The sequence below is a fragment of the Eulemur rufifrons genome, chromosome 9 (assembly GCF_041146395.1).
Source record: "Eulemur rufifrons isolate Redbay chromosome 9, OSU_ERuf_1, whole genome shotgun sequence".
NCBI classification, from domain to species: Eukaryota; Metazoa; Chordata; class Mammalia; order Primates; family Lemuridae; genus Eulemur; species Eulemur rufifrons.
Window position 1 is genome coordinate 51,458,521 of NC_090991.1, and position 26,277 is coordinate 51,484,797.

At 39.1% G+C, this 26,277-nt stretch overlaps 1 protein-coding gene across 3 annotated transcripts; it reads right to left on the reverse strand.

Annotated features, from left to right (window-relative positions):
* Positions 1-56: 56 nt before the first annotated feature.
* ACOX1 (acyl-CoA oxidase 1) lies at positions 57-26,242 on the reverse strand. 3 transcript variants are annotated; one of them, XM_069482863.1, is made up of 14 exons: positions 26,057-26,242; positions 25,626-25,785; positions 13,286-13,446; positions 11,228-11,335; positions 9,617-9,736; positions 9,356-9,471; positions 8,782-8,951; positions 7,151-7,313; positions 6,555-6,745; positions 6,116-6,295; positions 5,894-5,999; positions 5,618-5,761; positions 5,294-5,500; positions 57-4,468 (listed from the first exon to the last, which is right to left on the reverse strand). In XM_069482863.1, the coding sequence occupies exons 1-14, from the start codon at positions 26,163-26,165 to the stop codon at positions 4,418-4,420; spliced, it is 1,986 nt and encodes a 661-aa protein (XP_069338964.1). In that variant the 5' UTR covers positions 26,166-26,242; the 3' UTR covers positions 57-4,417. The 3 variants fall into 3 exon arrangements, with proteins under 3 accessions (XP_069338964.1, XP_069338963.1, XP_069338965.1); XM_069482862.1 differs by lacking the exon at positions 13,286-13,446 and adding an exon at positions 20,458-20,618; XM_069482864.1 differs by lacking the exons at positions 25,626-25,785; positions 26,057-26,242 and adding an exon at positions 20,458-20,583.
* Between the last annotated feature and the right edge of the window lie 35 nt (positions 26,243-26,277).

Consider the following 26,277-nt stretch of genomic DNA (forward strand, 5'->3'; position numbering starts at 1 on the left):
CACCCAACAAAAAGATACATAACACTTTTTGTAGTGTGTGCTAATTATGGATTTTATTAACGGTTATTCAGTTTCACAAAGGAATGAACAGTTTTTGGCTTAGCTTATCCGCAGGCCAAGCAGTGCTGGCGGGTCATCTCTGTCCAACCATGATTCGCATGCTCTGGCCCCTTGCAACTCCGCGTACGCCCGCCCCACAGGACCCAAGCCAGGGATCAGGAACAATACAGGCTGAATGCATCTGTTAGGGAGGTACCAAACTCAAACCACAATGGTAAAGGGAAATAAAGGTAGGAAGAAAATTACACACTCCAAAGGATACAAGTCATTTAGCTGAATCCATAGCAATTGGAAATAAAATGGTATTTACTAAGTAGTCAGCAGTCTAAATATGTGGAAGATCACACATTTGCTACCCCAAAATGATCTATCAAACAGTCAACAGTATTGTAGCAAAACAACTTATTTTGGTTCAGAATTCTTAAAATCACCCCCAATTTTCCATGATCTTCCCAAGACAACTAACGGCCCACTTAAATTTATGGCCAAACCAAAAAACCCAGGAATCTGGAATTTGCAACATCTAGTAACTCTGAAAAAGGTTCAGTATATGTTTCTGTGTTTACTATCATAGACTATAGGAATAGGTACTGAAATTTCTAAGTGTGACCAAATAAAAGCAAAACTCACCATCAACATTTTAAAAGAAGTCATTTTAGTCATTTACAGTGGCTTTTTCTAATCCTCCAAGGATGTAGTAAATAGTCCACTAGCTGAGATGACCTCCCTGCATTATTTTATGGAAATGACCAAAAACCTTTATCTAAGAAGTCAGGACAATCAACAAGACTTGGTCTCGTAGAATCTTCAATTTCTTAGCACACCTCTCTAGCTGTAGTAGCAGCTACTGTTTAGAGACAACCTATAAACTGCAGGCATAACTTCCACACATATAAAAAGATTCACAAGTGTTATAGACCACCCGCACTTAAATTCACTTCCTTTCTGATAAGATGGAAAGAACTCAAAAAGAGAGGAGGGACTTTGGGGTGCAGGTGTCTAAAGAATTCCCAGAGAACTCCAGGATTATGAATTTGGACAGTTGTTTTTCTCCACCCAAAGCCCTGAAGTGAAGAAAATCCAAGAATTAAGATCTAATATGTTGGCCGGGCACAGTGACTCACACCTGTAATCCTGGGAGGCCGAGGCAGGAGGATCGCTTGAGCTCAGGAGTTTGAGACCAGCCTGAGCTACGATAATGCCACTGCACTACAGCCCAGGCAACGGAGTGAGACTCCATAAAAAGGGGAAAAAAAAAAAAAAAAAAAGATTTAACCTGTTAACTTTAGGAACCATAAAATACCTCCAGGTATATGTAATTTTTTTTTGGAGACAAGAGCCTCGCTCTGTTGCCCAGGCTAGAGTGCTGTGGTGTCAACCTAGCTCACAGAAACCTCAAACTGCTGGGCTCAAGCGATCCTCCTGCCTCAGCCTCCACACTAACTGGGACTACAGGCATGCACCACCACACCTGGCTAATTTTTTTCTGTTTTTAGTAGAGACGTGGTCTCACTCTTGGCTCAGGCTAGTCTCGAATTCCTGAGCTCAAGCGATCCTCCCACCTTGGCCTCCCAGAGTGCTAGGATTACAGGCGTGAGCCACTGCGCCTGGCCCCAAGTGTATGTAATCTGAAATTACAAGTAGTGAGTTCTCAGAAAGGATGTGAACACAGTTAATGTTGCAATTAAGCAAAATGTTCTGAAGATAAGCTGAGACTAAGCAGTGATATGTTCTGAGAGCAAGAACATGAAGGGACCCAAACGCTTTTTGGGACAAACTGTGCTTTGAGGTCACTGATGTCCAAATAATGAAACATACCTCAGCATGTATCTAGTAGAGCATAAAGTAGAGTTCCAAACACTGAAGAAGAATCAACTTTCATCCATTGCAAAAAGCTAATACATCTCTATTAAACCTCAAAGTTTCAATTTTGTACACTGTTGAAAGTATTTTTTTAAAGACTTAACTCAATATTACTTAACAGAAAATCTCATTGATTATGCTCACTCAGTATTTATCATCATTTTGGAGAGAACTAGGTCAAAATTTATATTTGTACTTCTTGTGAAAATGGCTGCCAAAACTTTGAACCCCACACACCCAAACTTATCAGTGGCAGTTTGACTTAGTAGGGAGAACCACCTGGACCTGCTGCCCCTTTAACTGCAGCCAACAAACATGTACCAAGTCGTGCCAAGGACTCCCGAAATGACTGGAGCCACTCACAACTACTGCTGCAACTACAGCAATTACAGCTCATTTATAGCTATCTGTTCAGGCAGCTGTCGCGCCTGCCTTTTTGTTCTTAGTGTTACCTAAACCTAATATACCTATATTCCAAATTTCTTAATTTAAACTTATTTTTAATTATGTGGCATGCTCTTTTTCAACAGTACAAATCAGTGAGGTTTTACTATACTTTTATTCTTTGATTACAATGAATAAAGTTCAAGACAAAACATTCCAATATTAATAAAAATAATATCAAATGTCAGATTTAGGTTTTAAATAAAACTTGAGGTGCTGCATTGAAGGTGGCTCTGTAGTGTTTACAACTTCAAACCTGCCAAGATAGATCCCAGATCTATGCAGGTAAATTAGGTGGGTATCATTTCAAACATCCTCAGATCCTGCCCACAGATACATTCATCTGTGAATAAGGTATTTAAACACTAATTATGAAATAATTCTACATTTAAAAGGTCAATGTTAAGCCATTTAAATTTACTTTGTTATTTTCCAGAATCTGAACTACTGTCAAGAGACTCAAATGAGATTAACACAGAGTTAATCTTCAATCTTAATTATCAATTAGTTCTCCCAGTGGAAAGATTAAGGCTGTGTCAATATACAGTATTTCTGCTGTAACCTAAAAATCTCATATTACCACTTCTCCTGAGATAGATTTTATGTCAGGTCCCAAGATAGGAATTGTTTCAAATGAATTATACTATATTCTCAGGACTGATTCTAGAACTGGTTTCATGAGGCAGATGTCACACATATAAACAGGTCAAAAAAATTTCAAGTGACTTATGATGTTTTACATTGATTTTAAGGAAACAATTAAGAGGCATGTTTAAGCTTTAAATATAGAATGATTGTATAAATTAAATTTCAACTGAAAGGACAATTTAGCAATTCAGATTAAGCTCCTAGAAATATACTGAAGACAAAGCCAGACATTCAATAAAAAATGGAATCTGAGAAACATTCATTTATCCTCTAGCCATAGTTTCAATGATTATTTTCTGAACCAAGAATCAGAACACATGGTTTGTGTCAGAGGGTTTGTCTGTGTTATTTCTGGGTGCAGGTGACCTAAGTGACATTTTTCAAATGCCAAATATTGTAACCTCCAAGTATTTTAATGCCAAGATGACAGAATATTTGAAATCTGGATTGTCCCAGAAAATCTAGTTAATATCGTTACTATAGTTACAGCAGTACCATAGCTGAGAGCTCTCCCTACCCTTGTTCTACTAAGGAACTGTGATTTTTTTTTTTTTCCCTCCTTTCTTTAGTATCTCTTCCAGGAAAGGGAGAGAGAGGGAGGGGGGAGATGAAACAGCATTGACTGAGGTCCCAGCAGTTGCCAAAAGTTGTATGTAGCAATAACTTTGCTACCTACTCCTTCCCAAGAAATGGGAGACAAAGGGACTTGTAGTGCTACTAGAGCAACAATTTCGGGATCCTTCAAATGAAAGATTAATTCATAATTACAGAGACAATGGTCCTGCAGTAGGCCTGTGTTAAAAAAGTTCGCTTGTTGGAAAAATGCTACTATGAATAGAAAAGCAGCTCTGTCTAATGCAAACTCACATTAGGTTTTCTGGTTTGTTTTTTTCCTCTGAATCCCTTTTCTTCACTCCTGTTGTTTAGCCAGCCCCCATGGTAGGAATGGTAGAACACTGAGCAGGAAAACTCTGAAGTGTTCTACCCCACTTCAAAAATACCTTTGCTTTAAAATACTTATATAGCCAGTGATTAGCAATTAAAATGTGAAAATAATTAACTACTTAGTAGTTAAACTCTGCTAATTATTAAAAGTTATGGCCTACCGGGATTAGCAGCATTACAAATGCAAGTCATACTGCATTTCTTAAGCTTTTTCTGAATGCTTAACAGATCTCTTTCAGTGTTAATTGCACTTAAAACACATCTGGTTTTTTCATTTAATCTCTGAAATCTGTTCACTTTTTCCCTTCATTTATAAAAAGAGGAAAGCGGTCAATTTATCATTTGCTATATAGCTATCTAAATTTGATAAAGATTCCACACAGATTTGTGCATCAGGTATAAAGGGAGTTGCATATAGGTGCTTTCTGGAGCAGATTAAACTTATCCTTCTGATACTTTAGAGCTTGGACTGCAGTGGCTTCAGGTGCTTATAATAAGATTCATGGACCTGCAGGGAAGGGAGAGAGAAGAAATACTGATAAAGAGGTTGCCAGGTTAAATAGCACACTTTTTATTTTAAGGACAGGGTCTTGCTCTGTTTCCCAGGCTGGAGTGCAGTGGTGTAATCACATCTCACTGTAACCTCGAACTCCTGGGCTCAAGCCATCTTCCTGCCTCAGCCTCCCAAAGTGCTGGGATAACAGGCGTGAGCTACTGTACCCAGTGGCACACTTTTAATTGAGAAATTAGCTGTACCTTATTTGGATCCTAATTCAAAGAAAATTGTTAACAAAAAAAGGGGGGAAAAAAAAAAAAGAAGAACAAATTGTGCCAGTTGGAGAAATTTGGACATTGGATATTTAAAGATATTAATTATTGTTAATTTGTTTAAGTGTAGGAATAGTATTGTGGTTGTTTTTAAAGAGTCCTTCCTTATCTTTCAGAACTACATATCGAAATATTATGGATAAAAGTATTTGATGTCTTGGATTTATTACAAAATACTTCCCAGGAGATGGGGATGGAGCTAAAACACAATGGCTATGGGTTGATCATTGTTGAAGTGAGACAAAGGGAACATGGAAGTACATTATGGTACTCATTTTTGGCACATGTTTGAAAATGTTCAGTTGGTCATCAGATATTCAAGGTATTAATAATTAAAACCTTGCCTACTGTAGGAACGACCAGTTCCCTTCTGAACCTGTTATTCAAGTAAAGTGACTGTCAGAAGTGGCCACAGTACTTTGGAAGCTTTCACAAGTGAATCCCTTTCTAGCTTCAATATTTACATGGAAAATTTAAAAAGGTAAAATGACTTTTTTTTTTTTACCTCTGTTTTGTTCAGTGGGGATTTCTTGGCCCACTCAAACAAGTTCTCATACACATTCCCATCATAGCGGCCAAGCACAGAGCCAAGGGTCACATCCTGAAAATCAAAGGCATCAACCAAAGCAATAGCATCGGGGCGAATCAGAGTGAGTAACTCCTTTATACGCTGGTTTACTTGGGTAATTTGAGACTCTGTCATGATGTTCCCCTAAAAGAAACAAAAATAATAAAACGTGTATGTACATAGACAGAACACACACAACTATTATATAAAGTAGATAATTATTTTTCTTAAAATAAAGACTTTTACTTAGAAAATACTGACCTGAAGAAAATCCCCTGCCTTCTGACTGATTCCATATAGAGAATACAAGAGACATAAATTCCTTAAGACGGCTTGAATGGATTTATCTTGAATTTTGAGGAGTTTTTCTGAAAAGAGCTTAACTACCACATAGTGGCAATGTGCCTAGATAAAAACGAAAACACCAGAGTTTGAGAACCTTAGGAAAAGACTCAACACACAGTGACTAGAGTTTCTGCACTGAGAAAATGAGGATGCCAAAGCGGGAAGAGAGGGGGAAAGAGAAGTACCACTGACCTCACTTGCTTGAACGAGGTCAACAGAGGTTAGGTTCCATGCTACCTCCTTGCTTTTTCTGTGAATCACTTCAGTTTGAAGGTTTTTGGCAGCAATTTCTACTAATCTGTTAAGAAACAGAAAACTGGAGGTCTGAGGAAATGATCAACAGCACCCTTGCCTTCCAGTCCCTCAGGCCCCCAGCCCCACGGCCACGCAGTCTAGCTCTGTGGGTGAGCTTACCTGGCGGCACGAAGTTTATACGCTTCAGTTAAGCTGTCGGGGCTGTTGATGTCCACCACAGTGGGCCAGACCGCTACCTGTTGTGGCTGGATGCGCTGACTGGGCAGGTCATTCAAGTAGGACACCATGCCACACACTAACTTTCCTGACTGTACCTGGTCATAACTTTTCACCAGGAACCTAAAAATCACCAGTACACATTTTTTAGTAACTCTACTCTTGAAATGACTTTAAAGTATGTAACAGGTGTTTCATACTTGCTAGTCTAAGCATAAAACATAAAGATGAGTCAGGATGGAAGGCAAAATTGTGTGTTTCAGGGAAAAAAATATATGTATGATACACATATGGTAAAGAAAAAACATGGGAAGAGGAACCTGTGAAAAGGACTGCAACATTCTTATGAACAGGTAGTGGAAACTGTGAATTTGATTCTCACCTAGCCGTCTGTAGCATCATAACAGTGTTTTCTCCCTCAAAGGTGCAGGTTGGGGTAAAAGTGACATAAATGTTTGGAAGACCACTGCAATGAGAATAGCCATGCCCACCACAAGCCATCCGACATGCTTCGATAGCAGCGTTTGTGGTCCAAGAGGTGAAAGCCTTAAGCCCGGCTGCGAGTGCGTGAAGCTGCAGAGACAAGCACAGGACAGAACATCTGTGAAAACAGCATCCCCCTATGGCAGCACTGGCCACTGTCACAACCAGCCGCCACATGTGTAAACTGAGGAAGCACAGTTGTCTGGGCTGAAGAATTAATAATATTCCCACACCCTTTTGAATTGATCTACTTGGCAAAAAAGCCACCACTTATGTTCCTTTGATTGACAAATGACCAACATGGCACAGTTTTTCTGATAATACTTAAAAACAAAAAACACTTATCTTCATATCTGATCCACTCTTGATTAGAAAAAGTTCTTAGAATATATAACTTTTTTCAGGCAATACTAACATTTAGTTTTCTCTGGACATTATCCCACAGCCAAAGATGAAACAGAAGGGGCTCACGAACGAATGAGACCAAACACATACCTCAGGCAGTTCACTCAGGTCCCCCTGGCCAATGCCTTCATTAATCCGATGATAGGTCTCCTTCATGTACGCTCCTACAAACTGGAAGGCATAGGCAGTGGCCAGTAGTGGAAAGAGTTTATACTGCTGGGTTTGAAAATCCAAAATCTGTGGTTCTGGTTCACTAAATTTTACAGAAAAAGAAAAAGAAAAAAAAGAAAATGCTTATTCAGAACTTGCTGTGTGTCAGGTTCTAGTCTAAGCACTTTGATATATTCATTTATTTAATGGTCATAAAGACCCTGTGAGGTAGCTACTCTTATCCCCATTTTATAAATGGGGAAATTGAGAGGTTAAGAATCTGCCTGAGATCACACAGCTAGTAAGTGGCAGATCCTTGAGTTAAATCTAGGCTATCTGACTCCATAAGACCATGCTCTAAACCACCTTGCTGTACTGCCTTAGGTGGACAGAATTTTCTGGCTGCGCAATTTGTATTTGCCATAGTCTTTCCGGTATGACTAAGAAAACCGTATGTCATAGCGATATGAAAAAACCAAGGCTCTTAACCACAAGAGGGAGGGAATCTGAAAAGGTCTAGCATACTAGATGGCTAAATAAACTATATTTTGGCCACAATCTTGGAGAAGACCCAACGCATAGCATTCGATATTTTTAAATGTAAGAATTAGTGAAGGTATGCTCTTACATATTTATTTACTCTTTAAGAGCAAAAAAGAGTATCAGAGACAAATAAACTGTGGCCATGAATACAAAAGGGAATCAAATTTATTGCCACTTTTACTAGATAGAATTTATAGCTATTAACAGTAATTAGAATTTTGAAACTGCCTTTAGTGTGTTGAACATTTCATTTATAGAGCTCAAGCAATATTATTACTATTCTTCTTAAAAGGTTAATAAGGTAGCTGGGTGTAGTGGCTCACAACTGTAATCCCAGCACTTCAGGAGGCTGAGGTGGGAGGATCCCTTGAGGCTGGGAGTTTAAGACCAGCCTCAGCAACATAGCAAGACCCTGTCTCTACAAAACAAAAAACAAAAAACAAAAAACAAAAAAACCTGGGTGACAGAACAAGACCCTGTCTCAAAAAAAAAAAGGTAGGCTGTTATTCTTATCTTTTCTCTTAAGAAAAAGCAGCCTGCGGCCGGGCATGGTGGCTCACGCCTGTAATCCTAGCACTCTGGGAGGCCGAGGCAGGAGAATCGCTTGAGGTCAGGAGTTTGAGACCAGCCTGAGCAAAAGTGAGACCCCTCTCTATTAAAAATAGAAAAAATTAGCCAGGCGTGGTGGTACACGCCTGTAGTCCCAGCTACTCAGGAGGCTGAGGTAGGAGGATTGCTTGAGCCCAGGAGTTTGAGGTTGCTGTGAGCTAGGCTGACGCCACGGCATTCGCTCTAGCCCGGGCAACAGAGACTCTGTCTCAAAAAAAAAAAAAAAAAAAAAAAAAAGAAGAAAAGGAAAAAAAGAAAAAGAAGCCTGGATACTAAGGTGCAGCAGGCCCAGTACACTGCCACCCTAGCTAATTCTGCATGGCAATGCATCTTCTCTATCCACATCAGGGAATTCTGGTATATGAATGGTGTCAAAACCAGGTCTTCAGTATTGAGCCCATCACAGACCCCACCCTTACCCTGGCTTGATTTCAGACTGGCGCCTCACAGCACTGTATCGGATGGCAATGGTGCATGCTTTAGACAAAACCCGAGCAGCTTCTCCCACAAGCAAGGACCTGATAAACACCATGGTCCCGTAAGTCAGCTTGTTGTTCAAGGGTTTCATGTATGTGCCATCAGGCCTCACCTGGAAGAAGAACATGGCATTGATGCTTCCTTCTGTTAAGCTCATGGCAGTTTAGTGGTTCTCAAGGTGTAATGCCTGGAATAGCAGCATCAGCATCACCTAGCAGCTTCTCTGAAATACTAAATCTCAGTGCCCACCCTGACCTACTGAATCAGAAACTCCATGGGGTAGGACCCAGCAATCTAGGCCTCCCCATGACTCTAACACATGTTAAAGCTTGAGAACCACTGGTTTAGCAAACCAGGATATGTTCTTCACCCCAACTGCTTCGATTTCACTATCATAATAAAAGCAGCATCAGAAGTAAAAATATGTTGTACTTTCTAAAAGAACAGACCCATTGTTAGCAACAGCCACTATAAGCCCCGATTGATGCTTCTGCTCTATTTTCTGTCTAAATATACCTGGGCATACTTCATCAGCATGTTTTCTCTGGGAATACGATAGTTGTCCATCTTGAGGTAGCCATTATCCATCTCATCATAACCAAATTTGGGGCCGATGTCTCCGACAGTAATGCCTAGCACAGATGAAAGGAAAGTCACGAGATGTTTATGCTCTAAAATTCTTGGCCTTCCCTCTTCTCCTTCAGTTGTGCATTCCACTTTTTGTAGAAGGTAGTGTTCAGGTAATTTTCATCTCAACATCAGATGAGCAGTTCTTACCTGGCAAAGGCTTATGGGTCCCCATTTCACGAATAGGTACAATGAAGGCATGTAATCCATAGCATTTTCCCTTTGTGATGAGTTGGGCAAGAACTATTGCATGATTTGAAGTCTTTCCAACTGTATCATCAAACAGAATGGGAAAGAGAAGTGAGCAATCGTTCTTATATTTTCAAAGGGTAGAAACAGAAGAGGGGAAAAATGTATATGTTAAATATAACACTAGACCATACCAATAAATTGTGTCCAGAAAGCCTTTCTGCTGACAGTATCACACCTAGCTTTCAGAACGAAATTTCACTTAAGTGACAGTTATTAAAATTTACTGAATTTTGGCAAAGCAATTTTCATTTAAAAAAAGATCACTTTACTTTCTTTTCTACTTCTCATGTATTTACATAAAGAAAATTTTAAAATAACTGTAAAAACATTAAATTACTTTCTTGTTTTCCCTTAAGGTGGTGCTATCCAAAACAGTAGTGACTAGCTACATATGGCTACTTATATTTAAATTAATTATAATTAAATAAAAGTTTCAGTTCCCCAGTCAACTAGCAACATTTCAAATGCTCAATAGCTCAACAGAAATATTTATCTTTTTTGCATGCTAGTTTCTCATTGAAATATGTCACCTATTAAAAATATATAATGTGACTAACAAAATCCTTCAACCACAAACTCCATCTGAAATACGTATCCCAAGATAGTAACTCAGAATGGAAGAAGATATAAAATAAAAATGTCATAAAGCTATTTATTTAATATATTAAGAATTTGAAGGCCGGGCACAGTGGCTCACACCTGTAATCCTAGCACTCTGGGAGGCCGAGGTGGGAGGATCGTTTGAGCTCAGGAGTTCGAGACCAGCCTGAGCAAGAGCGAGACCCCGTCTCTATTAAAAATAGAAGGAAATTAGCTGGACAACTAAAAATATATAGAAAAAATTAGCCGGGCATGGTGGCACATGCCTGTAGTCCCAGCTACTTGGGAGGCTGAGGCAGGAGGATTGCTTGAGCCCAGGAGTTTGAGGTTGCTGTGAGCTAGGCTGACGCCACGGCACTCTAGCCCGGGCAACAGAGTAAGACTCTGGGGGGGGGGGGGGGGGGGGCGAAGGAATTTGAGGGCCGAGCATGGTGGCTCCCACATGTAATCCCAGCACTTTGGGAAGCCAAGGCAGGAGGATCGCTTGAGGCCAGGAGTTCAAGACCAGCTTGGGCAACAGAACAAGACCCTGTCTCAAAAAAACAAAAGAAAACAAAACAAAACAAACAAAAAAAAAACAACTCAAATGCTGTTTAGTAATATGAAAATGACTAACCAAACAGGGAATACTAAGTTATTTTAAATGGTGACTATGGAAACAATGGGAATACATGGAATACATGGGAATGAAAAGCAGAGTAAGGATAGCTGTCACTTCTGTGCTCTGTAAAATATATAAACATATATAACATGAACACAGGAAAATGTGAAATACCGTAGAATAGTTTAAGACTTAAAAGCTTTTTGTCTGTATTTCAAAATGATATTCTCATATAAACTCTTAAGTTCTAAACAAAATCTCACAATAAATCTTCAAAACATCTCATAAGTGCTGAAAAATTCACTTACGCCCACCAGGCCACCACTTAATGGAGGTCACAGTAGGACTGTTGAGAATGAATTCTTGGGCTTCAGGGTCATATGTGGCTGTGGTTTCCAAGCCCCGAAGATGAGTTCCTTAGGAGATAAATTACATTTATTTCAGATAAAATATGGGGGGAAAAAATAAGACACAGCGTAATATTTCCTGCCCGGTCCTTTAAGCTCTAGTGTCTCAGAGAAAAACAAAATCTAACAACAACAAAACGTTTGCAGATGAGCTACAAATGGTTGATAATCAAAATACTTAATTTCCTATACTATCAGTTTCCCATTAAGCTAAAAATATAAGCACCATGCCTGTCCTGTTTCTATATTTCATTTAGATGATTTCTAACATTTATTTAGATCAACCAAAAGAAAATGTAAAAGCAGCTTAGAATCATATTTTTATCAGATCGTAACATGAACTTAGCAGGGAAGTTAACTGTCCTTTTAAACCCATCTCTAAGTTGCAAGTATGCCCATTTCAACTCCCGTGTATTGTGTTTACCACACCAACTCAACACTCTAGAATTCTGTACTACTGAGAAGAATAAGATAACATGATAGGAAGATACTTCAGCTAAAGTTCTTGTAAATTGAGAATTTCTCTTAGAATGATCATTAGAATGGAAAATAAAAGCTTCAAAAAGTATAACTATTATGGGGGGAAAGATCTAGAAAGTGACTTTTTAAAATTACTAGAAGTCCAATAAGGTTTGAGTTCACCCTATAGCTTTCCAATACAAGGCCTTCACTTAGTCCTAGCTGGTTCTTTAGTGTGACAAGTAAGGGTTTCCAGTTGCACGTATTTCTGGAGAGGGACAGGACTTGTGTCTTAAATTCTAGTACAAATATGCCAAAGTTCTTTGAAAAGAGTTATAGAGAAATGTTCTGGGTGGCACACTCTATAGCAATACTGAAGCAAATGCTGAGAACCTTTTACCAAACTGCATTTGATAACACTAACCTCATTAAAAACTATAAACTCCGAAACATTAGAAACTTCCAAGTTGAATAACAGAAATGGCCAATTTATGTGTGATGTACAACCTTCCTTGGAGGGGGAAAAGAAACCAGACACTGAGAGTCCTTTTACCAAAGCAGCAGCTTTCACAGAAATAAGGACAAAATGTTTTCAAAAGCACAACTGAATCAAATAGTATTCCACTTTGAGTCTTGTGAAAATCCTGTAAAATACTACTCAGCACCAAATAAGAGAAAGCAGCTGTACAGACATAAGGAGCAAATGGCAAATATACACTGAGCCAGTTTTTCTGAAACCTTTGAGCAAAGAAAGAGAAGCCAGAAGCAAATGAAGTGAACACAGATGCCAACGCAGAACAGGTGATAAAAGGAACAGCTGCCACCTCCAGCCCCATGTAGGTTCATGAAGAAAGGCAGGTGGGGGATGATAGGATGAACGAAAGGCGGTAGATACAGAGCTTGAAACCAGCTGCCTACAAGTATTACTTGTCTTAACTTTTCTAATTTCTGGCCAAGCCACCTTCAGAACTTTACTACATTTACTGAATTAAAGTACAAATAACTTCAAGGCACAAAATGTTGCACATTATAACCACCATTATATGTTGGTTATAATAAGCTACTCATTTACCTCAAGCAAGTCAAAGAGATGCACACTATTAATTTATATTTCTTCTGGAATTTGTATAAGTTCCTTAAGGTATCAGTAGTGAAGGCAATCAGATAGTAACAAAGAATACTATACGCACAGATTCTATACAATTTCAGTAAAACTGAAGAACCACTTGGTAAATAAGGCCTGACTTGCAATTCTTGACCTTCTGAAGGGAAACTATGAAAAAAAAAATAATAATAATGAGCATATCACTATGACAACATAACCTTTAATTTCCACTGACCAAAGCAATGTGTAAGCCAAAACCTGGACTCTGCAGAGAGAGCTCACTGAAACAGATCACAGAGCGGTGACGTGCCATTGCTAGCACACGGTGGACACTCTACACATGGTAAGCTCAAAGGGACCCACCCAACCCAGAGGGTAGACTGAACACATCATACCATGACCCATCTCTGTCTGGGCATAAGTGCCAATGATCTCCAAGTTCCAGGCGGGCATGAAGAAGCGCTCTTGCTGCTCCTCAGTTGCCTGGTGAAGCAAGGTAGGCAGGAACATGCCCAAGTGGAGATCCAGAGGCTCAGGCCGCCCTCGGTGCACAAAGCTTCCAATACCAAGGATGGGCATTTGAGAGAAGAGTCATCAGGTGCAAGAAAATCAGCAATTTAAACAGATAGTGCAAGGGAAGGAGAAAAAAAACTTTCTGTAAGTATGAATTACTTGCATGCACTTTATCATGATTCGGAGCACCGCCCCTTTTTGTATTACTTTTAACTCTAGACAATTTCCATTTTTCCTAAGTTGGCAAGGAGTATGGCAGAGATTGGCTACTGATTCCAAAGCCTAAGCAGCACAAAACCACGTGTGCAAGGCAGAGGATTCCAGCCTAGCAATTAAATCAAAGGAAATAAATTTGAAAAGGTTGTACAGAATGGAGAATTAAAGGGGTACAAGGATTTCCTCTGACAAGAAGGTTAGACATGAGAACACAGTAGTTCTCTCAAAGTGACAATATGATTCCCCAGACTAAAGCTTTTCCTAGATGCCATTTCAATAATGCTTCTAGGCTAGGGATATCTTGTTTTGTCCACAAAACATCCAGCATAGGTCCACGTTTCTTATATAACTCTAATCATTTTATTCAGATTCAGGTCAAATATTCAGCTATGCTCTACTGAAATAATACAAAAATTGGCAGTGCTCTTCATCCTAATTATTTCAGAAATTAAAAAAATGCAATTTCCAGGTAAGACCATAAGAATTATGAGTTACAGACTCATGCATAACAAGCTCTCAATTACAATTATATAGGAATTATCACTAATGATAATAAATACATTGGCTTTAGTTATTTTAAATCCTCTTTTTGGGGTCATTCTTTTCTGTTTAAAATCTGCACATGCCTTAAACTTCTGTGTGGATTTATTTCTAAGGATAGGAAATACTTCTATATACTTTTGTATTTTTCCATATTATTATTTTTTTTAACTTCCAGCTCCAAATCAATCAACTCTATTTGCTCTTACTATAATTAGTTATCTTAGAAATGAGCCTAAACAATGCTTCAGTTTTTAAATTTCTCAAACAGTTTGCTCCATATAAGGTAAAGAGAAAAGTAACCAGGGCACAGGCAAGGGCTGATCAATGACTTCTTCCATTCAGGGCACTGTGCTTGCAGCTAACCAGTCACATAAAAATCAAAGAATGTATGACTGAATCTCTCATTTTACAGAGAAGAAATTAAGGCTGAGATGGATTAAGTGCCTTGCTCAGGTAAAAAATAAATAAATAATGGCAAAACAAGGACAAGACATTTGTCACCTAATCCTGTCTCCTAGTTGAGGAAATGATGGTACAAGTGCAGCATGGGCTAAGGACTCTGATGAGGACACTAAGAAGACATGCCCAAAAAGCCAGAGCTGTCCATGGAAGCATCAAAAGTGGAAATCCTGCAAGATGTTACAACTGGTGGAAACTAGGGTACTATTTTTACAACTTCCTATGACTCTACAATCATTTCAAAATAAAGTTTTTTTAAAAAAAATAAAGGAAATCCCAAGCAAAAACACATTTCATGGAATGAGAGTGCCTTTCTTTTTTCTTTTTTTGAGATAGAGTCTCACTCTCTTGCCTGGACTACAGTGCTGTGGCGTCAGCCTAGCTCACAGCAACCTCACACTCCTGGGCTCAAGTGATCCTCCTGCCTCAGCCTCTCGGGTAGCTGGGACTATAGGCACACGCCACTATGCCCGGCTAATTTTTTTTATTTTTTTTTAGTTGTTTGGCTAATTTCTTTCTATTTTTAGTAGAGATGGGGTCTCACTCTTGCTCAGGCTGGTCTCGAACTCCTGAGCTCAAGCAATCCTACCCGCTTGGCCTCCCAGAGTGCTAGGATTACAGGCATGAGCCACTGCCCGGCCAAAGTGCCTTTCAATCACAAATAGGAATGTCAACTGTCCCTAGCATTTAAAAGACTAGTGTCTAGGAAGAAAAATCAATGTACGCCTAGGACCTGAAAAGAGAAAACTCTAAGTTGGACTGAAACCCGGGGTCAGCCATTTTTAGTGCTTTCATGGAAGGCTATTTTGCTTGATTAGAAATCAGAGCAATCCCTGGTGAAAGGGAAGGCCACATGGAAGGACCCATGAGATCATGGAAGGGTTGTGTCTGTGTGGTACCTCAGGGAGCAATGACAAGTGCCACAAAATACCACCCAGTAGGGCAGGGCATAAAAATACTATAATCAAAGACTGTACTGAGACTGAAGAATGTTTTCAGGGAAAAAATGTCTCTTGTAACTAAAACAAGGATTATTCAGAAGTGGATGAAATTGAGAAATGTTACAAAGGGAAAGCGACCCAGATAGTTTTTTGACTTAACCCCAGTATTTGTTGTAAAAAGTTGGTTATGTGTAATAAAGATATTATTTTTAGATAACTTGTAAAATTATAAAGCACCAACAATATATTGTACTTGGTGAAGCACCAGAGTCAGTTCTTTTTTTTTTTTTTTTTTTGAGACAGAGTCTCACTCTGTTGCCCGGGCTAGAGTGAGTGCCGTGGCGTTAGCCTAGCTCACAGCAACCTCAAACTCCTGAGCTCAAGGGATCCTCCTGTCTCAGCCTCCCAAGTAGCTGGGACTACAGGCATGCACCACCATGCCCGGCTAATTTTTTCTATATATATTTTTAGCTGTCCAGATAATTTCTTTCTATTTTTAGTAGAGATGGGGTCTCGCTCTTGCTCAGGCTGGTCTCGAACTCCTGAGCTCAAACGATCCGCCCACCTCGGCCTCCCAGAGTGCTAGGATTACAGGCGTGAGCCACCGCGCCCGGCCCAGAGTCAGTTCTTTTAAAACTATAACATCAAAAGGCCTTGCCAGTCTCTCCTTCCAAATGATACAGGCTGGAAAGGCTGGCGATCAATACTGAGGAGAAACAATTAGATTAATAATATATGAAAAAAGAAGAAATAAAAATGCATCTCTGTAGACAGCATGATTCTAATCCTAGGAACTCAACAATGACAACAAAATACCAGCAATAATAAATGACTTGAGAATAGCTGCGGCTAACAGAAAAGAGTTAACTGCGTTGTTATCCATTAGGATCATTCAAGTGGAAACCCCAGCAAAGAGAAAGACAGTTTACGAAAGTAATAAAATATCTTATATTTGTTAAATAACTTAGCTCAGGCTATTAAAGATTTACGAAAAAACACAAATACCAAATAGAATGAATAAAAGAAGGTATGAATAACAGGAAACAAACAGCTAAATTCTGACTGACAGTACTAAACAAAGGTAACACTTCCCAAGAAAATAGAAGGCTTTAATGTGACATTGATTTAAAACTCCTGTAGAATATTTTTTTTTGGACTTGACACATGGAGATCAGAATTCATCTAGGAGAATAAGCAGGCAAGAATACCAAATATGTGTATCTTGAAATGTAATAATGGTGGGTTTATCCTATCAGATTTAAAAGTATCTTACAAAGCAACAATGAGCCCAAAACTTACAATATTAGAAGAAAAACAAAGAAACAAATATATCAATGTAATACATTTAAGGTTTCAGAAATAAATTTAAACTACTATAAAACAAACCAGAAAGAACACAATTGGAAAAGAGCCACTAGTTAATGAACATTAGAAATCTAGGAAACCATATGGGATTCATTCCCACTCTGTATCATACACAAGTCAAAGCATTAAACATAAAACAAACAAAAATATTGGAAGATAATTATCCAAGTTACGGGAGGGAGAAAATTTATACCTATTCAGAGAAGGATGAGTTGAATACACAGGCCAAAACAGTTAACAAAGCAGAAAGTAATGGTAAAAATATTAGACAGATACAATGTTATCACATAAGGTTGATACGCAGATTCTATTTAACCAGTACTCAAAGGGAAAAAGACCTATTTTATATATAGGAAATGTAAACAGTAAATCAAAATATGTAATAACATTCAGGCTCACTAGCAATGGAAAATTAAAACTTTAATTCTTAGATATAATTTAAGTAGCAAAAAGAAGGTGGCCATGTTGTTGAGACTATCAAGATACAGAAAGAGAAGCTGTGAAGTTTATTGCAAACTGGTTCTGTGTTTCAAGAAAAGTCTCAAACTATGCAGCAAAAACTATAAAATGCTCATTCCCTTCAATGCAGTAATTCATTTCTGAGAAAGATATTTCAAAGGCATAATCCCAAGGAATATAGTTTTCATAAAGAAGTTTGTATATTTTTTCCATAATAGTGGGGAGATTGGAAAAGTCCAAGTCCCCAGGGGAGCAAATTTCATGAGAAGTCCAACAAGGAAGAGAATCGCTTGGGGGGAAAAAGAACAGGACACTATGTAGTATGGGGAAACAGGGACGTGACGATGAGGGAAAGACAAACTGATGACTTACAAATCAAGTTTATCCTCCTCGGTCTTTCCAGTTTCAAAGAAAGAAAGGTGCTCTTAAGTGTTTGTTTGTTTGTTTTGAGACAGAGTCTCACTCTGTTGCCCCAGGCTAGAGTGCAGTGGTATCATCATAGCTCACTGCAACCTCAAACTCCTGGGCTCAAGCCATCCTCCTGTCTCAGTCTCTCGAATAGCTGGGACTACAGGCATGTGCCACCACGCCCGGCTAATTTTCTATTTTTAGTAGAGATGGGGTCTCTCTCTTGCTCAGGCTGGTCTTGAACTCCTGAGCTCAAGTAATCCTCCCACTTCGCATATTTAAGTATTAATGATGGGAATTTACAAGAATACTGTATCATCTTCAAGGACAATGACTATGTATTATACAAGCTCTATACTCCTAAATAAATAACAATAGAAAACAAGGCAAAAAGAATCCCTGTGAAGTAGCCAGATCATGAAATGACCAAATAGCTGTGAAAAGCAAGCGTACTACCTGCTTTGTGACCTAAAGAAACATGTGGTCAGTATGATAATGGTGGACCAGATTCCATGAGGCTGTTCCTTCAACCCCAGAACCCCACGGAGAGGAAACCTCTGAGGCTCAGGCCTCTGCCTTTGATTAAGGCTCACAGAACCAGAGCAGTGTGTGTTGGAATTTCTTCACGTGTCTTTAGACAAGGAAAGACACACTCTAGAGGGAAGAGATAAAACTGGTAAGCAAGCTTTTCTGCACAGGATAGGAACCTAGAATGAGCCTGAGCAACACTGAATCTCACGTCTCAGCAGCTACCTAGAGGTGAAGGAATCCCAAACTCAAAGTTACAGCTAATTCTGCGAGAACACTTTAGACAATCATTTTCATCAACCAACTTTCCAAAGTCTCAGAATTTAAATAATCAGATCTCATTCTGTACAAGTTGCTTTATTGCCAATCTCCTTGATGTTGAAGGACTTTCTGTGTATTCTACATAAGGCAATACTGTCTGTCTGGTCCGACAGTAGTGGGTTATCAAACCTTATTAACATTAGTGTCACTAAAGTTGGTATACAACCCTATACAACCCCCAATTTGACTGGCTTATCATAATAAAAATTTTTTTAAAAAGGCAATACTGTCATATGATGCAAATTAACCAACAAACTGCCTGGTTTCCATGGGAAAAAAAAATAGTCAACAAAGACCAAAATGAATTAACCAAACTCCAACAAGAAGCAAGACCTAATCTTACAACATTGTTCTCTAAACTATAACTACAAACTAAACTATAAGACAAGGTTGGTTCAAATATAACAAAATATCCAAAACTAGAAGCATTAAGGGAAAGAAAACTCTAATAAATGCAAATTCATGTATAACAACAAGGGATTTTAGGCCAATTTCTGTTCTCTTCAAACTAGTAAAATTCAAGACATCATTTCTTCCTTCTTTCCTCTTAAAATTTAGGGCAAATATATATTTGTGATGTACTTTCATAGAGACAGAGGCATTAGACCAACAAGAGATATACACAACAGACCCATCAGCCTCAGAGTATTTCTCATCTTAATCTTACGCCTCCTGTGAACAGCATGACTTATTAAGTCAAATAAATTCTACAATGATGAGTACTAAAGCAAAAAAAAAAAAAGGGTTCTGTACCACAAAGCTACTGCAAAATTATAAAACACACACACATAAATATACATTCAAGAGAAGAAGATGGCATGAAGAATGTTATCTTTCTTCCCTTAGGAAACCTCTCTTCAGGCTTGTAATTTCAGCATTGCCCTTCCGGAAGCTAAAATCTTGGGTGTTTAGTAAGGTATTTGTACTGTCAGACCATTACCAGAATCTGCAGCCCCCATGGAGATTATGAGAAAAATCATTTTCCTTAATCCAATTTCACAAATCAAAAAGCAGCAAATCAAACACAAAATGAAGTTTCCCTGATACTTACATCCCTTGCTCTTTCCCTTTTACTCCTCCCATTTTGATAATTAGATACGAGGCTGGGCAGCTGAAATTCAAAATACTCAAACCCACCAATAGCCTTGTCTATGAAAACAAACCTATTTCACATTAAGACCAAAAGCAAAACTTTTTAAAAGAAGTCAGGCATTTAAGGAACAATTTAATCAAGAATTACTGGCAATACAAAGAGCCCCCGGGCACATACAAAAATAAACGTATAAAAAGACTGCTGGAGTTAGATGAACAGAATTACAGACTTTTCCAAACTGCCTTATAACCCTGCTAGTAGGCAATGAAAGAGCAAGACATGTAGCTGCCATCACCCTCTGCCCCCATTAATATCCACACCTTTAACTTCATTAAAGCAGAGAGGCATCTTCCAGATACTGCTGAGGCATTAACCCTCTGAAGAACTGCCAACAGTCTTTAATGATTAGAGCAACATAACGGGTGCTTTGCTACACTTTAAACCCTAACTTTCCAAACTGTTCAGCACCCATTAAAAGAGTATATACAGCAATGATAAAATGCTTTAAGAAATAATATGGAATGCTGTTTATAGGCCAGAGCTTTGGACCAGTTTACAGGGAAACGATGCAGGAGAAAACAAGAAGCTGAATTTTGATTCAACAATTTTAAAAATAAAATCCCAAATATGTAGCAGCAGAAAAAAAAAATCAAATGTCTGGAGTCACTGTTAATTGAAGTCCTGAGGTGGGTTACCCAGGGACCATCAAATGTGGACTAACCGTGGCCCATTTCCGTCTGGGCGTAGGTGCCAATTATCTGGAGTCCTTGGGATGAAAGCAGCCATTTCTCTTGCTGAGCAGTGGTGCCCTGATTCAGCAAGGTGGGAATAAACATGGAGTAATTGAGGCCCACAGGTTCCACAAAATTGATCAAATGTAGTCTACAGGAGAGAAAAGAAAAGGATCTCAGCCTTATTCTGGAAACTGCATTCTACCACCCATCCTTGACAAGCAGCTTTGGCTCTCAGGATAAAGGTTAGGAAAATTTAAACCCCTTTCTTATGAAATTAAATTATCTCTTCTTCCTCTAATCATTATAGGGCCAGAATTCCTTTTGAAAGTCTACACTTATTCCAGGAAGCAAATTCTACTCAAGTTTTAGCCTAAGAAAACCTCTTTTGTTTTTGATTTTGTTGGTATTTATCTGCTGGTTTGATTGGCTGGATTTTTTCAGAGGGAATGTTTTATTATTGTTGTTTTTGCTTTATTTTTAGCTTCTATTTGTTTTGAAGATCAAAAGGAACTCCACAGAACACTTATTTGTAGAGCCGTTAACAAAAGCTCCTAAGGAAGAATAATTTAAATTATCTTTCCCTAGATAATCTAAGCAAACATCCAGAAAGTAAATACATGTACAGGGCAGAATCATAGGTCTCTAATGGTCTTCAGCATTTACGGATGGGTAAATAGGTAACACAAGTATATTAAAAATTTATCCCTGATGGTTAATGAACATTACTCCAGATTATGGGAATTCTACATCACATTGAAATTAACTCAGTCTTCAACTACCTTTTCATGAAATAGAATCCATGAAATGGTCAAAATGCAAATTATACACACTACTCAGCCTTAGCTATACTGTGTCATAGGTTTTACAGAGTCAGTTGTACAAAATACATCTCATCTAACTGATCTTCATGACTTCTTAAGGGATGACTAGGAATCAGCGTCCCCACCAGGTTATCTAGGCCTGTACAATGAACGAGCAGAGCATGAATTAAAGGAAAGAAGGGGCTGCCATTCCCTTTCTGGGTGGGGTTGGGGTGAGTGGCCTGAAACCATCCCACCACCTTAAAAGAAAGGATAGTAAATACAACATACAGTCTTATTTTCCTATTTCCTAAATAAATACTACATAAATGATCCCATTTTCTTTTCTAACACAAATCACAATCCACTTGAAAACAAAAAACTCTCTCAGTGGATGCTCTTAGATATGACTATTTCTAATTAACCAAAATTAATTAATCATGACAGTTTCCACCAGAGGGAATGACATCTGTGCCCTATGTTCTGTGTAAAAATCAATAGAAGCTGCTCTCATTAGTATCAGTAAGAAATGTTTTCTCGGTGCCAACAGTTGTCAGGCACAGGTTCATAGTAGGAAACCACTTTTCAGGGATGCTGAGGACAGACTCATCCAAACATCCAAGAGATGACTGACTAGCCTACATCTAGAATGCCTTTTGGCCCTGAGATTCTAGAATTTGGGGGAATTAAGAGAAAGGAGGAGTGTGAACAGAGCAGGTGAGTCAGTTTCCAAGGAACTTAGGAAAGCGGCAGCTTATTCCTCTCGTAAACAAGTTACACTCGTTGCAAAATGCACCACATCTCACTGAAGTAAGTGGGCACCAACAGTCTGATGAGATAAAGAAATAAATGTATAAACCATTCTCTCAAAAGCCAGAGTAACACAGCATTCCCTACAGTCATGTCTTACTAAAACCAACAAATAGACATTTTCTATCTCCTTTCGTTAAGTATATAAAGAGGAAATAAACATACAAGAATTTCTGAGAAATAAAAGCAGTAATTTAGGTGCTAAAAATGGTAGGCATGTAAGACACATTCCCATAAGGGAACTGAGAAGGCTGAGTAATTTCATAAAGCACTCTCAGGCTTATAAAATGATATTAAAACATAAATAATTAAATCTAGGAAACCTAGAGTGAAAATGTGACACAAAGACTATCAAATATTTATTTATTTGTTTATTTTTTTTTAAGACAGAGTCTCCCTCTGTAGTCCCGGGGTAGAGTGCAGTGGCATCATCATAGCTCACTGCAATCTCAAACTCCTGGGCTCAAGGGATCCTCCTGCCTCAGCCTCCCTAGTAGCTGGGACTAAAAATGCATGCCATGATGCCTGGCTAGTTTTTCTATTTTTAGTAGAGATGGGGTCTTGCTCTTGCTCAGGCTGATTTCGAATTCCTGCGTGTAAGCGATCCTCCTGCCTCGGCTTCCCAGAGTGCTAGGATTACAGGTGTGAGCTACCATGCCCAGCCTAAATATTTATATTTTTAATAAAAATATTGAAGTGTTTTTTTCAGGTCAATGAAAATCAACTCAAGAACAAAATCTGAGTGCTTGTTTTTAAGTTCGGCTTAATCCCTTTTAAAGATGTTTTCCAGGGAACTCAGCTTTAAAAACCTAAGGAGGATAACAAAAAACCATGACTGATCCTCATTAGAATTTTAAATTACTTTTAAGAACATTTTACAGGCCGGGCGCAGTGGCTCACGCCTGTAATCCTAGCACTCTGGGAGGCCAAGGTGGGAGGATTGTTCGAGGCCAGGAGTTTGAGACCAGCCTGAGCAAGAGAGAGACCCCGTCTCTACTAAAAATAGAAAGAAATGATCTGGACAGCTAAAAATATATATAGAAAAAAAATTAGCCAGCCATGGTGGCGCATGCCTGTAGTCCCAGCTACTCAAGAGGCTGAGGCAGAAGGATTGCTTAAGCCTAGGAGCTTGAGGTTGCTGTGCGCTAGGCTGACACCACCGCACTCTAGCCTGGGCAACAGAGCGAGACTCTTGTCTCAATCTCAAAAAAAAAAAAAAAGAGAACATTTTACAGTTTTCTTACTGTAGGGAGTATAGTTATGACAAAATTACAGGAAAGATCAGGAAAACAACGTTAATGTTCCTCCAAAAACATGGTCTCATTTTCTCATGGACTGGAGAACAATTAAATTATTTACATTGAGAAATTCAAAGTATTTTACTAATATTCAATCAACTCCAAAATATTCTCTTAAGTTTTATTTTGTGATAGGAGAAATGGAAGAGACCAGTAAATGACCCAAATCCTCAGAACTATTACTGTATTTCATCAATTCTAGCATTCTCCTCTCCCATTTTAGCATTTAAGAAATCCAGTGCATCTCACAATTAACAGTTAACTGGCAGCATTATCTCTTTCTTAGTGGTACACAAAACACTGGTGTGAGTTATAATTGATGATATTGCATAATGGCACACAGCAATTGCCAAGATTAATTTATAATACCCTTCTTTAACTTGATTGCCTTGTATATCCTAGTGACATTGGAAGGGTGTGGAAAGGGTGTGAAAGGGTGTGCTACAGTTTGTACTTTAATACTTCTTAGGAAAAATGACACAGAAACAACTGGCTGGTGTCCATGGATCTGTAACCCACATAAAGGACTTTGTTCTATTTCACTGTGACTTCACACATTAGGAACAGGTCTCAGATTATGAAATCTTCTAAATCAATTCTGAAATGCACTGTACCACCCACCTAAAACCAAACCACACAAACAAAACCCTTTTCTTTCTAGTCATTTTAAGGAAGTATGAAATCTTAACTAATTTTTAAAAGTTTACAAATCCAACTCAGGTCATTCAGTAACATAATCTTCTAGGAGTTATTCTATCCTCAGTATCTCCACAGCCATGAGTTACAAAATTTAAAAGCCAAAAAGAGTATTTGGAAGTTGGTGAGTATTCTGATTTGACCTACAAAAAATAAATATTTTTATAACTAAAATTGAATGGAGTTTTCTGGAATCTTAAGGGCCAGAGTAAACCATTTTATCTTCACAATAACAACCAAGACAAGTTGAAAATAGATACCAAATGCACTAAAGGCAGTGACCACTACCAGAAATGCAGAACTTGTAACATGTTCTATTTATCTTGGTTCTTGACTATACACCATTCATGTGATTTAGTACTTACTGGAGTTCCTCTAAAATGTAGAACCCTAAAAGAAGAAATGCCCAGGAATTAATGAGAAGTATATGAGATGCTATAGGTCAAAATAATCTTTTAATAAGATCATGTAATAACAGTTTGTTTTTTCAGATCAAGGCAATAAAGTCCGTACTTTTTTTTTTTTTTTTTTTTTTTTTTTTGAGGCAGAGTCCTGCTCTGTCACCCTGGCTAGTGTGCCATGGCGTCAGCCTAGCTCACAGCAACCTCAAACTCCTGGGTTCAAGCAATCCTTCTGCCTCAGCCTCCCAAGTAGCTAGGACTACAGGCATGCGCCACCATGCCTGGCTATATATTTTTAGTTGTCCAGCTAATTTCTTCCTAATTTTTTTAGTAGAGACGGGGTCTCGCTCTTGCTCAGGCTGGTCTCGAACTCCTAAGCTCAAACGATCTGTCCGCCTCGGCCTCCCAGAGTGCTAGGATTACAGCTGTGAGCCACCTCGCCTGGCCTGTATTTTTCTTTCTAATTGGAAAAAAAAAAAAAAACAAAAAAAAACACCACAACAAAAATGAATGGTCGGAAAAAAAAGGCATACTCTCTTCAACACCAGGACCAAGGGAGTTTTTATGAGGGCTCTCCAATAAAAACAGCCACTTAAACATTGTCACCAATTCAAAAATACAGGATTCTTAGAATACTTTATACTCATTCTGAGGGCTGAATGATGTCCTTCATCCATTCCCATATTTTCCATTATTTTAAACTTGAGATCCACCCTATCATACGATATAATCTGCTGGTCCTCCAATATATTTAAATGTTTGGTGTTGCAACTGAAAAAAAATCCTTCCAAATTCAGAAATTTAGCAGGTCTCCTTATAAAGAGCAAAGTCAAAACTGCATTTGCATTTGCAAAACTGAAATGCAGAGGAAGAAAAAAAATGTTTTTATAACATCCTTGAGACTGAATTCTTGAGAATGAAAATTCCAGCGCCTCCATTCACTATCATCATCCTACAAAAATATGTCATCCCATTAAAAGGACTGCATAAAAAGTAATCACATTATTCTCCACACATATAACCTTAAAGTGCCATGGAAATATACTAGTTTTAAGTCTTCAAACGCCAAGCACGAAGACAAAAGGCCATCACACCCGGCAGCTTTAAAGTTTGGGCTTACAGCAGTTGTTTGGTGCTGAGGCATACCTACTTTTTAAACCACATGATTTCATCAGGGTCTGCGATGCCAAACTCCCTCATCTTCTTCACCATGGCGGCACTCTTCCGAACTGCCACCTCGTAACGCTGGCTGCGAGAGAGGAAGTTCAAGTCCTCATGTTGGAAGTCTGGGTCGTTCAGAATCAGGTTCTCTGGAAGGGAGTTGAAGGACATCAAGAGGAAGACAGACATTCAGGTCTCCGTTACACCCTCCCTGAATCACAGCGAGTTTCAGAGTCGCAGACAGATCTCGCAAAGGGCGATATCCTCCCCTCCCAGCCCACAGGCTGCCCCTCGAAATGAGGGTCCCGGCTCATTTAAGGCTGAGCGAGAGCCTGCGGCCTAAGCCCCACAGCGCCCCCCGACTCATTGACGGAGTCTCAAGCCTTGCTAGGGGAAAAAGGCCTCGCCCGCCGCCCTCACCGATTTCCCGGCGGCGCCGGGTGTTTTCGGGGCTGCCATCCAGGATGTGTGTAAGCAGCTCGGGATTGAAGCTGGCGGAGTCCCGCTCCCTGCGCAGGTCTGGGTTCATGGTGACCGCAAGCGGCAACGACGACAACCGGCGTCCGAACCTCCAGTGCGAGCTTGACTCTAAGAACAGTCCTAGGAGGCGCGAGTCCCCGCCCCCGACCCCACCCGCCACG